Source organism: Scyliorhinus canicula, chromosome 18, assembly GCF_902713615.1.
Source record: "Scyliorhinus canicula chromosome 18, sScyCan1.1, whole genome shotgun sequence".
Taxonomy (NCBI): Eukaryota; Metazoa; Chordata; class Chondrichthyes; order Carcharhiniformes; family Scyliorhinidae; genus Scyliorhinus; species Scyliorhinus canicula.
In genome coordinates, this window is record NC_052163.1 from 8830010 (window position 1) to 8846348 (window position 16339).

Sequence of the window (16339 nt, forward strand, 5' to 3'; positions counted from 1 at the left end):
GGATGTTGCAGTTGTTTCAATGGTAGAATTGCTATTATTCGCTGTCATTACTCCTTTGAAACTGACAGCAACTTCTGGAGTCGACAAGTGATCCTACACTTATACATAGGTTGTGATGTTGAAGTTCTCTCCAAATGCAAAGAATATAAATTACTGAATTGATGGGTGACACCCCTCATGCACTATTAATCATATGATAAAACTCCTTGAAAAAGTTGCACCTATTTAAAAGTGGTTTTTAAACACATATAAGTTCATAATTACTACTAAACAGCCTCACTGGCCTTGCTGGAGGAGTTTTATATTTGTTGAATGTCAAGTTTATTTATTGCGATAAATTCATCATATTAATACTTCGTGACATTTTGGCTTCTAACTCAATCCCATGTGTTTTGTCCCAATCATTTATTTCACTATCTGTAAAATTTAAAATTAAATATGGAGGGATTTGGTGGTTTTTAACTGACTGGTTTGCTGTCTGTGAGAATGTTTGTGTGATTGGCCACTCAACCTGCTTGATGACATTACTGTGCCTGCGTACAGCAGGAGATCCCTTTGAGTCGACCCCAGCTTCAAGCCAACATTGGGAAAGAGGGAAATCTCGCCAAGGGAATCGCAATTTGCTTCAATTGCAATGAGTGGCAAGGGTGTTGTTAACCATTTGGAAAACTGCCAGTTGGCACATGGAAAATTGGAGAGAAGTGGATTCAATAAATGGGACTTTGCCCATTCTCGTTTGGGAAGAGCTCACTGGAGAGACGGAAGTTCTCTCTTGAGCAGTGACACTCTTTGTTGGTCACAGGATTAAGAGTTTATCCAAACAAAGTAGCACCTGAAATATCACGTTATTATTTTGAAAAGCAGTAGAAAATAAAATCAGGTTTTGTGTAGATTATTTTTGGTGTGCAAACCTGCTGGGCCTCCTGCGTTCTTGCACAGCTCCTTATTGATATTCACGGTTTCCCTTTGACAGGTTATGCTATCAGAGAGGAAGGGAACCAACGAGCTGTACGCCATCAAGATCCTGAAGAAAGACGTCGTCATTCAGGACGACGATGTGGAATGTACCATGATTGAAAAGAGGGTCCTGGCCCTGATGGAAAAGCCCCACTTCCTAACACAGCTGCATTCATGTTTTCAAACTTCCGTGAGTGTCTGCTCTTAGAAAATGGACGTCGCGCAAACCGGTCGTCAGGGACTTGCCGTTTAATTACTTCTCTTTGTTTGTAATCATATAATTATTTTTAGGGGTTGCTTCCGGTTTAGGATAGAGACAGCTGGCTTCTTAAACAGGCTTTCTCCATGCACAGCTTGTTGGGAGTGAACACAACCTCCTGTTGTGTGGGCTGCGGTCTCAAATACCTCCCTTGCATAGGGTGAATTTGCATCTGATGTCGTGTCTTAACTTTTTTTTTGTTTTAAATTTAGAGTACCCAATTTATTTTTTCCAATTAAGGGGCAATTTAACGTGGCCAATCCACCTACCCTGCACATCCTTGGGTTGTGAGGGCGAAACCCATGCTAACATGGGGAGAATCTGCAAACTCCACACGGATAGTGACCCAGATCCAGGATCGAACCTGGGACCTCGGCGCCGTGAGGCAGCAGTGCTAACCCACTGCGCCACCGTGCTGCCCTCTGGTGCCTTTCCGTTCGATGTTCCTTTATCTGAACTTTGAATTACCTTTGATGTGAAATCTAACCCCATCTTAATAAGCTCAGCCAGTTATTCCTGAAACCTTCTCAACCCTGCCCCTCGCCTGAGGTGTGGTGACCCTCAGGTTAAACCACAACCAGTCAGCTCTCCCCCTCAAAGGAGAAAGCAGCCAATGGGTCATCTGGCGCTATGGAAACTGTACCGCTGACCTCCATCTTCCATTGTTACCAACTTACCTTCCCAGTGTAGCGAGGCGAACCAACATTTCAAAGCCTTTGTTCCATTCATCCAGCCAAACTATCTTCTTCCCAGTTTCCATTTAAAAACATGAATAGCTTGTTTTTCCTTTAAACATACAACTACCAGAACGCATTCCCAATTATTGCATTCCTTATTTTTTGCACTTTATCACAATGCCTCTCTCTCTCTCTCTCTCTCTCTCTCTCTCTCTCTCTCTTCCCCCCCCTCAACCATCTCACCTATCGCATTCCTTCATACCTTTAATAATCTCTAAAACGTTACGAGGGGATTCTGCATCAACTTGCTGTTACACACCTTGTCTGCACAGTATGTCTCAGTGAAATGTAGTAAGACGTTTGCAGCTGTATTGCCAAACTTATGGGTAACATAAAGCTTTGAACACAGCTGCTATGTAGAAGGAAAACTTAAACCAGTTCAGTAAATGACCTTTCACATGGTATTTTGGTCTGAAGGTGGATAAACATGTAGCATATTAGAACAATTAATACTCAACATGTGTAACTTGGAAGAGTCCTGTTTTGTGAAAGCTAGTTCAAACAGTTGGGTGAGGAAATCAATGCTTTGCTTCCCCATAGATTCAATACAATATGCAAATTGCACCTTTGTGGCCCATTTCCAAACAAGGCAATGTACAAAACCAGTTGTGGCACAGTGACTCACACTCTCACCTCGGGATAGAAGATTGTGGATTTGAGTTCCAATCCTGAGCATTAAACACAAAATCTAGTCTGATAGGTAACTGCAGTACTGACAGAGAGCTACACGGTCGAGGTGATGTCTGATACTCCAATGCAGTACTGACAGAGAGCTACACTGTCGAGGTGATGTCTGATACTCCACTGCAGTACTGACAGAGAGCTACACTGTCACGGTGATGTCTGATACTCCAATGCAGTACTGACAGAGAGCTACACTGTCGAGGTGATGTCTGATACTCCACTGCAGTACTGACAGAGAGCTACACTGTCACGGTGATGTCTGATACTCCACTGCAGTACTGACAGAGAGCTACACTGTCACGGTGATGTCTGATACTCCAATGCAGTACTGACAGAGAGCTACACTGTCACGGTGATGTCTGATACTCCAATGCAGTACTGACAGAGAGCTACACTGTCACGGTGATGTCTGATACTCCACTGCAGTACTGACAGAGAGCTACACTGTCACGGTGATGTCTGATACTCCAATGCAGTACTGACAGAGAGCTACACTGTCACGGTGATGTCTGATACTCCACTGCAGTACTGACAGAGAGCTACACTGTCACGGTGATGTCTGATACTCCACTGCAGTACTGACAGAGAGCTACACTGTCGCGGTGATGTCTGATACTCCACTGCAGTACTGACAGAGAGCTACACGGTCGAGGTGATGTCTGATACTCCACTGCAGTACTGACAGAGAGCTACACTGTCACGGTGATGTCTGATACTCCGCTGCAGTACTGACAGAGAGCTACACTGTCACGGTGATGTCTGATACTCCACTGCAGTACTGACAGAGAGCTACACTGTCACGGTGATGTCTGATACTCCACTGCAGTACTGACAGAGAGCTACACTGTCACGGTGATGTCTGATACTCCACTGCAGTACTGACAGAGAGCTACACTGTCACGGTGATGTCTGATACTCCACTGCAGTACTGACAGAGAGCTACACTGTCACGGTGATGTCTGATACTCCACTGCAGTACTGACAGAGAGCTACACTGTCACGGTGATGTCTGATACTCCACTGCAGTACTGACAGAGAGCTACACTGTCAAGGTGATGTCTGATACTCCACTGCAGTACTGACAGAGAGCTACACTGTCACGGTGATGTCTGATACTCCACTGCAGTACTGACAGAGAGCTACACTGTCACGGTGATGTCTGATACTCCAATGCAGTACTGACAGAGAGCTACACTGTCACGGTGATGTCTGATACTCCAATGCAGTACTGACAGAGAGCGTTGTGGAGAGCGGTAGCATTGTGGATAGCACAATCGCTTCACAGCTCCAGGGTCCCAGGTTCGATTCTGGCTTGGGTCACTGTATGTGCGGAGTCTGCACATCCGCCCTGTGTCTGCGTGGGTTTCCTCCGGGTGCTCCGGTTTCCTCCCACAGTCCAAAGATGTGCAGGTTAGGTGGATTGGCCATGATAAATTGCCCTTCGTGTCCAAAATTGCCCTTAGTGTTGGGTGGGGTTACTGGGTAATGGGGATAGGGTGGATGTGTTAACCTTGGGTAGGGTGCTCTTTCCAACAGCCGGTGCAGACTCGATGGGCCGAATGGCCTCCTTCTGCACTGTAAATTCTATGTAAAATTCACCGTTTTGAGCTTAAGTATGGAGGATCTGTGGCGTTTTACGTCAAAAAAATTGGTGACGACCCCTCACCGATCTTGCGAGCGGTGAGGGGCTAGAGGTCGCCCCGCATAAAATCCCCGGCTCCAACGATAAAAACAGCTGGAGAATGGCCGGGTCCGTGGTCGCACATGCGCCGCACGGTAACGACCTGCAGCAGTCGTGCTGTAAAACATTGCACCGGCCGTGCGCAGACCCCAGATAGTGCCCCCGTGGTTACGCCCCCCCAGCCCTCGCGGAAGCCACCCCAGCCAGCAGCACAGCTGCCGCCCGACTGTGGCGGTGCTGGATGCAGTCTGCAGCTGCCACTGCCGGCTTCCCGACCGCTGAGATCAGACATCAATGGCATGGTGGGGAACGTGGCCCATCGGGGGTGGAGCAACGGGGGGGCGTGGGGGGGGCCTTCAGGCGACGCGCCAACATCGTGCAACGCAATGATGCCATTTCGGAGGGGGTGGAGGATATGAAACCTGCGCTAAACAGGCGCCGCCCCCGATTTCGGGGTCAGAAGGGTTTCTCCGCCCAATCGCCGATTACAAAATTGCCGTCAGGGAACAGTGAATTCCGCCCAGGGTCTGGATGTGAGTCTGCAATGTTCAGAATTTAAATAATCACTTTCACTGTGAGATTCCTGACAAATATCCCAGACCTTATGTTGAGTTTTTTCCCAATTATTATTTTCCCAATTTAGGGGCAATTGAAATGAAATGAAATGAAAATCGCTTATTGTCACGAGTAGGCTTCAATGAAGTTACTGTGAAAAGCCCCTAGTCGCCACATTCCGGCGCCTGTTCGGGGAGGTTGGTACGGGAATTGAACCGTGCTGCTTGTCTGCCTTGGTCTGCTTTATAAAGCCAGCGATTTAGCCCTGTGCTCAACCAGCCCCAATTTAGCGTGGCCAGTCCACCTACCCTGCACAGTGACCCAGAGCCGGTATCAAACCCAGGGCCTCGGCCCGTGAGGCAGCAGTGCTAACCACTGCGTCACCGCAATTTTCAGCACAGAAGGAGGCCAATCGGCCCACTGATTCTGCACTGGCCCCTGGAAAGGGGACCCTATATCCGTAACCCAGTAACCCCACCTAATCCTTTTGGACCAGAAGGGCAATTTATCACGGCCAGTCCACCTAACCTTAGACTATGGGAGGAAACCGGAGCACCCGGAGGAAACACTCGCAGACATGGGGAGAACGTGCAGACTCCGCACAGACAGTGACCCAAGCCGGGATTCGAACCTGGGACCCTGGAGCTGTGAAACAACAGTGCTAACCACTGTGCTCCCGTGTTGATTTGTGTGAGATCTGTTTTAGATGGTGAATTAGACAAAAATTTACTCATCTCAATACAACACAGTTTAACACAGTGACAGCCCTATTCAGAGCAATTTTTCTCAAAGGTTCTTGCAGACAATCCCAAGCACAGGAGCAAGGTTTTCTGATGTGACAAAGAAAACATTGGGATGGAAGGCTAGTTCCAAGAAGTATGAATCATTTTGTTTGCCGCAGGGAAAGGTTTGCATATCTGGTGCAGCTTACTTGGCAGGGAAGTCCAGGTTTCAATAAGAGCAGATTAGCAGACTGCTACAGGTCCTTAAACAATGGGACAGACACATTGCTATCTCTCTGTGCAGCTGTCAGGGACTCTGAGACATAAGGAAGAATAAGCACTTGAGGTGAATAAGATTTCATTTTGTTTCTAGATGTTTTATTGAGATATGTGTTAGATTGACAGCAAGAGATGCAATGTAGAATGGATCGGATTGCGAAGCTATATCTGGTATCTGTGAATCCCAATTGGCTGCTTTGAAAACTGTGATAAGAGTTAGAATGACTGACCTCAACATCAAGGCAGTATTTGAAATTGAAATTGGGGGGGGGGGGCGGCCTGGGGATTGGGGGGGGGGCAGGCCTGGGGATTGGAGGGATGGGGCAGTGTGCTGGGGGCTGAGGAGGCAGGGCAGTGGGTTGGGGGGGCAGGGCAGTGTGCTGGGGGCGTGGGGGATAGGGCAGTGTGCTGGGGGGATAGGGCAGTGGGTTGGGGGGGCAGGGCAGTGTGCTGGGGGGGGGATAGGGCAGTGTGGCGGGGGGGCTGAGGGGATAGGGCAGTGGGTTGGGGGGGCAGGGCAGTGTGCTGGGGGGGTTGGGGGTAGGGCAGTTGTTATGGGCCAGGGTTTAGAAAATTCCAAAATGTATCATGGAGTTCACCTGACCCATGACCTTTATTAGATTTTGGTTATGGGGAGCACAAGGGCCCACTTCACAGGTGTGATGCAACAGAGAATTAAAATACTTTTAAAACAAAACAATGTTTATTTATGAATCCAGTTAACACTTTATAAACACATAGTAAACATCATAACAACTATCAACACGAATAATACAATATTCTATAAGTAACCCGTCATAACTTTCCTAACAACATCCATATGTTAAACCCTTTTTACAGAAAGACAACAGGTTTAAATTCTCTACAGAAACAGGTACTACTTTGAAATCACCCAAATGAACATTCTTTAGCTTGCAGAGATATCCAGACACGTCTACTTGCTTTCACTGCAGCTCTCCACTCTGAAAACTAAACTAAAACACACAGACACACACCAGCTTTTTGCTCAAAGCGAAAGCAAAAGCAGAGTCACAGCTCAGCTCCACCCACACACTGACATCACTACAGCTATTTGATAAACACCCATTTCTTAAAGGTACTCACATGACACTGTGCTGGGACTGAGGGGACAGGGCAGTGTGTTGGGGTCTTGAGGGACATAGCAGTTTGCTGGGGGCTTTTTGTTGGAGGAGTGGTGAGGTGCTCTGGGGCTGGGGCGTGCAGGGGTTGGGGCTGGGTGGGCAGAGGGCTGGGCGGGAGGACGAGGGGCTGGGGCAGGCAGGAGGCCGGACGGACAGGGGCCTGGGCGGACAGGGGCCTGGGTGGGCGGGGTCTCAGCTGGGCGGGGCGGTGGAGGGACTGGATGGGCCAGGAGCTGGGGCAGGCGGGGCGCTGGGCGGACAGGGGGCTGGGTGGGCGGGGTCTCAGCTGGGCGGGCGGTGGAGGGACTGGATGGGCCAGGAGCTGGGGCAGGCGGGGCGCTGGGCGGACAGGGCGCAGGGCGGACAGGGGGCTGGGCGTGCCGAGGGCTGAGGCAGGTGGGGGGCTGGGCAGACAGGGGGCTGGGCGGACAGGGGCCTGGGCGGGCGGGGGGCCTGGGAAGGTGGGTGGGAGGCACGGGCAGGGGGCTGGGTGGGCGGGGAGCTGGGCGGACACCGGGCTGGGCAGACAGGGGGCTGGGTGGGTGGTGGAGGGGCTGGGCGGGCCGGGAGCTGGGCAATCTACTCACGTGAAAATGCAAATCTGGATTCCACCCATTGAGGGTGAGAGATCCAGATTGTGATGCCTCGCGAGATCTTGTTCAATGTCACGTGGCGTAGCGAACGTCTTGAATCATGCGAGAGGCTCCCCCGTGAGATTTAATGGCCTTGTCCCGTTACTGAGTTGGACGTGACGAGGCTGGTAGATCGTGGCCATTGTGTTCAAATCCAGGTCAGACTGACGGAATGAAAATCTCAGTCCGCTGCCTGCGTACACTCAAAGGGTTTAATTCATTGGATGTGGGTGTCGCTGGCTGGGTCAGCATTTGTTACCCATCCCATATTGCCCTTGAACTGAGTGTCTTCCTCGGTCATGTCAGAGGACATTTTAAGAGTCAACCACATTGCTGTGGATCTGGAGTCACAAAGAGTCGGTAAGGACGGCAGATTCCCTTCTCTGAAGGACATTAGGGAAGATTTTTATGACAATCAGCACTGGTTTCATGGTCACCATTAGATTTTTATTTCCAGATTTGTTTTAATGAAATTCAGATTTCACCACCTGTTGAGAACCCACATCCCCAGAGCATTACCCTGGGTCTCTGGATTCCTCGCCCAGCGTCGCCACCAGCTCCCCACCAGCTCCCCACGTTCATAAAGTTTCAGCCAGGTGTGTGGGGACAAATCATACACCCACCCTTACATTGGCATCAAAAAAACAATTAATTTATCAAAAGCTACCTGCGCATGATTGAGGTTGAGCAGATACCTAAAGTGAAGAAGCAACTTCTCTGGTTATAGTTTACTTACAAGTAGCGGAATGTCCTGAGTATCATTCAATCCACATACATAGAATTCACAGTGCAGAAGGTGGCCATTCGGCCCATCTGCACCGGCTCTTGGAAAGAGCACCCCACCCAAGCCCACGCCACCCCATCCCCACAACCCAGCAACCCTACTCAACCAACGCTAAGGGCAATTTTGGACACCAAGGACAATTTAGCATGACTAATCCACCTAACCTGCACATCTTTGGACTGTGGGAGGAAACCGGAGCACCCGGAGGAAACCCACACAGACACGGGAAGAATGTGCAGACTCCGTACAGACAAGTGACCCAAGCCGGGAATCGAACCTGGGACCTTGGAGCTGTGAAGCGATTGTGCTAACCACTGTGCTACCGTGCTGCCCACATAGCCGTATCCAGAATACAAATGTTATTTTCTATATGTTTGCGAATATTTCTAACATTTAGATTTTGTTGCCTGTGATCCCAATTGAATTATCATTGGTTTTGTTTATGTGACCAAGAAATGGTTTTATTTTTGCCTCTTTTGTTCATCTTACTGGCCATAAAGAAAAAAGTCAAAGAATGTTGAAATTGTCTCACAGTTTCTCTCCTTGCCACCTGTATACCAATAACTCTATGCAGAATCCATAGAATACCTACAGTGGCAAAGGAGGCCATTCAGCCCATTGAGTGCATCATTCCTCTGAAACAGCACTCTCCTGAGGTCCACTCCCCCCACCCTATTCCCGCTACCCCACGCATTGTTCATGGCCATTCCACCTACCCCGCATGTCATTAGACCGTGGGAGGAAACCAGAGTATCCGGAGGAAACCCACACAGACCCAGGGAGAACGTGCAGACTCCGGACAGTCACCCCAGGCCGGAATCGAATATTGAATGAGAAGGTAGCCTGGTAAAGGCCTCAGAACAGCAGCCTTGAAGATGTGGGCCAGATACTTTTAGTGGCGGGTTTCAAACAGCCCCCCAGCATCGTGGCTTTGCGTGCTGAGGATACCGACAGGGCGAATGCAGATACCCAAGCCCACTTGCTTAACTTGTCCGCTCTTAACGGAATACTGAAGAGCTTTGATATTGCTTCGAAACTTTCGACAGATTATGTCTTGTTCAAAAGTCCTTTGATTTAAAGGAATCTGCATAGACTTCACAATAAAAATGAAAGCAATTTGAGCGAAAATGAAACCAAAAAGAACGACTAACCGTTATCACATTAACAGGTCCAAAGGTAAGCCAGATTTCCACACCCTGGTGGACAGAGCAACAGGTTTGGGAACAAAATTATTACAAATAATAAAACAGAAGGAGACAAAAATAAAAACATTTGGAGGTTAAATAAACAAAATAAAATAATAATTCAATTGAGATCGCATGCAACAAAATGTTAGTGTTGGAAACATTCACGAAGGGACTTGCGGTGGTGACATGTAGAGAGCAATCACACACGATGTGGCTCCCGCCAGAGAACTTTGTTTTAAGCACTTTTTGCCCAGTTTTAGGAGGAGATTTGGATTGGAATTTGATTAGTTAGATGGGTTAAGAATCCCACGCCAAAGGAATGCCCAATAAATACAACACCAGGCAGCAGAAGAATAAGGAACCGTTGTCGGACTCGAGGCTTCGAGAGCTCTGGGGTTAACAAAATGGCGGAGACATCAGCAGCATCGGTGGCCATTCCACTAACCACTGAGATGCTTCCAGGCACCTTGGCAACGGCGGGCGATCTCTGAGGACCACGAGAGAGCGATTGAGGGGCAATGCCCACTATTTGAACAGCCATGGCAAAGATGGATGGAAGTGGTAAAGGTGCAGGGCCTTTTCAAGGCAAAGTGACCAGATCACCTCTCTGGAAGCAAAGATGGCGCGGGTGGCTGGTGACAACGAGGCATTAAAGGCCAAGGTGGATGATTTGTAAAATCGTTCCAGAAGGCAGAACTTGAGGTTTGTCGGGCTGCCGGAGGGCTTGGATCCAACTAAATATATGTCGGAGATGTTTGGGAAGCTGTTGGGGGAGTGGGAACTGCCGTTCCCCCTCCCAAGCTGGATCGGGCCCATGAGCCATTGAGGAAGAAGCCCCGTGCTGGTGAACCACTGCGTGCGATCAATGTGCACTTTCACCGTTTTCAAGACAAAGAAAGAGTTCTCCGTGGGGCAAAAGATGATTGGGACTCCAGATGGGAGGGCCACATTGTGAAGATCTATCAAGGTGTTGGAACAGAGCTGGCCAAGAGGTGTGCAGCAATCATCAAGACCAAATCTGCGTTGTATCAGGGCAATGTTCAATTTGGCGTGGTTTACCCGGCGTGCCCCGGAGTGACTTACGAATCAAAAGATTATTACTTTGAGACTACGGAGGAGACGGAGGCATTTGTGCAGAAACATGGACTGGGATCGCAATAACTGTGGATGATATTGGTTGGGAGATGTTTGAGTAGCTGCTGGACTGCCCCACAGGGTGGGAATGGCTGACTCCGTGTTGGGGTGGGGGGACAGGTAGACGGCCCCCTATTCAGCTGATCACTTGGAATGTGAGGAGTACTTTAATTGTGTACTGGACTGTCGGCGGGTAGATTCAGACCTAAGTCCTTGAGTCCTTCAGGGTGGTGAAAGGTATTTTAGGCCTTTATGGACCAGATGGGTTGGAGAGGGGGGGGGGGGGGGGGGGGGGGGGGGTGGAAGACCTGTGTAGATTTTAACATCTAAATAAGAAGGATTTTTCTTTTTTCTCTGAGGTACATCAGGTCTACTCTCATATTGACATTTCTGTGGAGGATGGGTCTCTCCTTCCGGGAGTGGTGGGGGCGGGGTATCCGGCAGTATTTATTTCGGATCATGCTCCACATTTTGAGGATTTCGTGGTGGGGTCGGGTCTCGCACAGCGCTGCCTGTGGAGGTTGGAGATGGCCTTGTTGGGGTCGAGTCTCGCGCTGCGCTGCCTGTGGAGGTTGGAGATGGCCTTGTTGGGGTCGGGTCTCGTGCTGCCTGTGGAGGTTGGAGATGGCCTTGTTGGGGTCGGGCCTCGCACAGCGCAGCCTGTGGAGGTTGGAGATAGCCTTGTTGGGGTCGGGCCTCGCACAGCCTGTGGAGGTTGGAGATGGCCTTGTTGGGGTCCGGCCTCGCACAGCGCTGTCTGTGGAGGTTGGAGATGTCCTTGTTGCCGGAAAAGGAGAGGACTTCCTCCGCCATTGGGGAGTACATTGACTTTAATAGGAGGGAGGAGATTTCGCCTCCCGCATTGTGGGAGGCTCTGAAGATGGTCATTAGGGAGGAGTTAATATCTTATTGGGTACATAGAAAAGGGTGGAGAGACAGAGGAATTGTATTTGTTGTGTTTTATGGTGTTATATTGAAACATTTTTCTCAATAAAAAATTTTTTTTTAAAAAAGGGGCGGCACTGTGGCACAGTGGTTAGCACTGATGCCTCACAGCGCCGAGGAACCGGGTTTGATCCCGGCCCCGGGTCACTGTCCATGTGGAGTTTGCACATAGTCCATGTGTCTGTGTGGGTCTCACCGTCGCAACTCAAAGATGCGCAGATTAGGTGGATTGGCCACGCTAAATTGGCCTTTTATTGGAAAAATAGAATTGGGTACTCTAAATATAAAAAAACATTTAAAAAGAAATATTCATGAACATTCAGAAAATGTATTGCTGGGTATTGCTGTGCGGATTGAGCAATACTCGGGGCAATCTAGAAGGTGCAACATTAGATCTTAAAATCTCAGCTAAGAGACCACAGTTTAAACCTCAGCCGAAGCTTCCTTCCAGTGTGGGTCAGTGGTTACCTGTTGCCTATCTCAATTACATGACTTGGTTAATTGCTTGAAAACTCACTTAGGGCGACTATCCTTCTAGATTATTCACAGTCTGGCACTGCCCTAATCCTGGCCTCTCTCATTTCCCATTGCTACAATCCCAAGAGAGTTCACCTGCTATCAATTGATATTTACTTCCCCTTACTCCTCCGTCCTGTTCATAAGCACTGATGCCGTTTGCAGTCCTTCTGTTACTTGCTTTGTAGGGACCAGTGAGCTAAGCACAGACCTTGGACTTTTCTTGCCTGTTGCACTTCCCAGTTTCCATTGCTCCACCATGAGTGTCTGCGCCTCCTGCTGCCTAGGCCCAAAGCTCTGGAATGACCTCCTTAAACCTTTCCACTTCACTCTCCTCCTTCAAGCTGCTTGTTAAAACCTGCCTCTTCCTCCAAACTATTGCTCATCTGCCAGTGACTCGGTGTCAGTTTGATAGCCACGTCTGTGAAGCATCTTGGGACATGTAGATTACTGACTGGATAAACTCCACAGTCGGTCGATGAAACATTGGGTTATAGAAACAGGAAATAGAAGCAGGAAGAGGCCATTTGGCCCTTCGAGCCTGCTCCGCCATTCACTGTGATCACGGCTGATCATCAAGCTCAATACCCTGATCCCGCCCCCCAAATCCCATGATCCCTTTAACCCCAAGAGTTGTATTTAATTTATTAACGTTCTTCTCATCTACTTTGGAAACTAATGTGAGTTGATCTACCTCTGTAGCAACTCCAGCATGTAAACTTTAAAGCACCTGCCGGCTAAATGTGATGAATCCTGCCAGTCATAGTTAAGCGCTCTGCCCTCCTTGTGGTGCGACAACGTTAGACGGGTATTAACAACACTCAGTGGGTGGCATCTTAATTTTGAGCTGTGTGTTCACTTCCACACTAACTCATCGCTAGTAAAATGCACCATGGGATGAAAATAATTGTAGCAGATTGCTCCATTTGTAGCTTCACACTTTGAGACACTGTGATGTGAAAAACAAATCGCATGTTGCGATATTGACGGGACAGCATAACTCAAAGAAAGAATTTGCATTCGTAAAGCACCTTTGCCATCCACAGACATTCAATTAACTTTTGAAGTGTGGGTTGCTTTTGCTTTGTGGGTGAAAATGAAAATGAAAAACATGAAAAATTGCTTATTGTCACGAGTAGGCTTCAATGAAGTTCCTGTGAAAAGCCCCCTAGTCGCCACATTCCGGCGCCTGTCCGGGGAGGCTGGTACGGGAATCGAACCGTGCTGCTGGCCTGCTTGGTCTGCTTTAAAAGCCAGCGATTTAGCCCAGTGAGCTAAACCAGCCCCTGGTAAGTGCGGCAGTGAATTTAATGCCCAGCACGTTCCCACAGATGGGGGAGGAGGGGTTGCAGATTGACACATGGGCCAATGCGGACTTGCCCAGTAACCCTAATCTTATGAGGTCCTTGTTAAAACTCACTATCACACAAAATATGTGCACAACCTCTGGATCAGGTTCATTAAAGTGGAGTATATATTGCAGTATGAGTCACTTTATTATTAATGCAATGTGTAAACATCAGCGAGTCTGCTGACAGGTTTGGGTTTTAATGGATCGGACCCATCATCTTAACCCAGCTCTGCCCACGGGCAACAAGAAGATCAATTTCACAATGTTGGGTCAGACCTCAAGGGAAAAATATCAGTGCTTATCGGCCAGCAAGTTAAGAGGATGAAGAGATACGTCTTGTGTTCCAATTTTACGGTAGCCCAATGGTTAGCACTGTTGCTTCACAGTACCAGGGTCCCTGGTTCGATTCCCACTTGGGTCACTGTGCAGAGACTGCACGTTCTCCCTGTGTCTGCGTGGGTTTTCTCCGGGTGCTCCGGTTACCTCCCACAAGTCCCGAAAGTGGTGCTTATAATAATAATAATCTTTATTGTCATAAGTAGGCTTACGTTAACACTGCAATGAAGTTACTGTGAAAAGCCCCTGGTCCCCACATTCTGGCGCCCATTCTGGTACACGGAGGGAGTATTCAGAATGTCCAATTCACCTAACAACACGTCTTTTTTGGGACGTGTTGGAGGAAACCGGAGCACCCAGAGGAAACACGCGCAGGCACAAGGAGAACGTGCAGACTCCACACAGACTATGCTACCGTGTTGTAACCCCCTGTTGTAATAACTGGTGAGTTCCAGCTCCAAATTTTATTATCAGTATTTCATTTTTCTAATTTTAAAATTCCAACTCCAAATGTTTGCGGTGAGTTCAAGGGGCCGTAAACGTGCAAATCTTGGAAGTTCTTAAAACTTGTTGTGGGTGAAGTGCTGTTTGTGCAAAGTAAATAGCGGAGCTTTATAAATCGGCCATCAAGTTTTCGAAAATTATTATTATTAATAATAATAATAATCTTGATTAGTGTCACAAGTAGGCTTACATTAACTAGTCGCCACACTCCAGCGCCTGTTCGAGTACACTGAGGGAGAATTCAGAATGTCAATTCGCCTAACAATTGCGGTAGCACAGTTGCTTCACAGCGCCAAGGTCCCAGGTTTGTTTCCCAGTTTGGGTTACTGTCTGTGTGGAGTCTGCACGTTCTCCCCGTGTCTGCGTGGGTTTCCTCCGGGTGCTCCCACAGTCCAAAGATGTGCAGGTTAGGTGGATTGGCCATGATAAATTGTCCTTAGTGTCCAAATTGCCCTTAGTGTTGGGTGGGGTTACTGGGTTATGGGAATAGGGCAGAGGTGTGAGTTTGGGTAGGGTGCACTTTCCAAGAGCTGGTGCAGACTCGATGGGCCGAATTGCCTCCTTCTCCACTGTAAATTATATGATTCTATGATTTTGCAGGTCGTTAGTTGTTAGACATTTTATCAATGTCAAATTCAATTTTTTAAAAAATCTATTCTTGCCTTTCCTTTCTATCTTTTTGCCCTCTCTCAATCTGTTCTTTATTTCTCTCCGCACTTGATCAGACTCTAATAATAATAATAATCGCTTATTGTCACAAGTAGGCTTCAATGAAGTTACTGTGAAAAGCCCCTAATTGCCACATTCTGGTGCCTGTTCGGGGAGGCCGGTACGGGTATTGAACCCGCGCTGCAGAGTTCTGCATTGCAAGCCAGCTGTTTAGCCCACTGTGCTAAACCAACACCTATATCACCGTGCTTCCCCATCATCCCTCACCTTTTTTCTCCATCGTTCGCTCTCATTGATTAAGGAGAGACACTTGGTGCTCTGTTCCTGGATGCTCCGTGCTGTCATCGGATCACGTTTCCAGCAGGCTATGGCACAAGAATTATTTGAACGGAAGGATGTAGAAATAAGTCTTAAATGACATGGAACGGGATGCCACACTTCAGCAAGATGCAGCCCAGTTTATTTTCGGAGGTGATAATTGAGAGAGAAACATTGGGGAGATCTTGGATGATTTTCTTTAAATAGTGACATTTAGATAGTTTAGCTGAAAGGACAAATGGATTTAATGTAACATCTGTAGAATTGCACCATCACCGTATTGCACTGGGAGAGTCAGCCTGGATTATGTGCTCAAGTGGGGTTTTTTAGTCCAAGTCTCCAAAAATTAAGCAGGAAGAAAAAGACCCTCGTGTTCGCAACTGTCGGGGTCAGTCCCTCTCGTCCCCAGTGGTCTGATGACGGGCCCTCTTCTCTGTAGCTATCTGGGGACAGACCCCCTGGTCTGAGTGGACTGGATAGAGACCCCTGCAGCACCTTTCCACAGGTATCCAGCCCTGGGAGAGTGTTGATTCCCCAGCACGATGGAAAATCTTCAGTAACCAGAAGCTGAAAACAATCCCTGCAAACAAACAAGGGGCAGCACGGTAGCATGGTGGTTAGCATAAATGCTTCACAGCTCCAGGGTCCCAGGTTCGATTCCCGGCTGGGTCACTGTCTGTGTGGAGTCTGCACGTCCTCCCCGTGTGCGTGGGTTTCCTCCGGGTGCTCCGGTTTCCTCCCACAGTCCAAAGATGTGCAGGTTAGGTGGATTGGGCACGCTAAATTGCCCGTAGTGTCCTAAATAAGTAAGGTTAAGGGGGGGTTGTTGGGTTACGGGTATAGGGTGAAAGAAGCCGACGTCTTGGCCATTGCCTCCCTGGTAGCCTGGATACGGAACTTATTAATGTGGAGGGACTCGAATCCCCCGAGTGTAGAGACCTGGGTTA

The 16339-nt window shown here is 48.4% G+C and overlaps 1 protein-coding gene across 1 annotated transcript in view; it reads left to right on the forward strand.

The window, feature by feature from the left end:
- Window positions 1-16339, forward strand: part of LOC119953069 (protein kinase C alpha type-like) — a 249538-nt gene that overhangs the window by 185557 nt on the left and 47642 nt on the right. Inside the window, exon 9 of the mRNA XM_038776888.1 lies at window positions 974-1147. Within this exon, the coding sequence (XP_038632816.1) occupies window positions 974-1147 (174 nt within the window). The remainder of the gene's footprint in view (window positions 1-973; window positions 1148-16339) is intronic.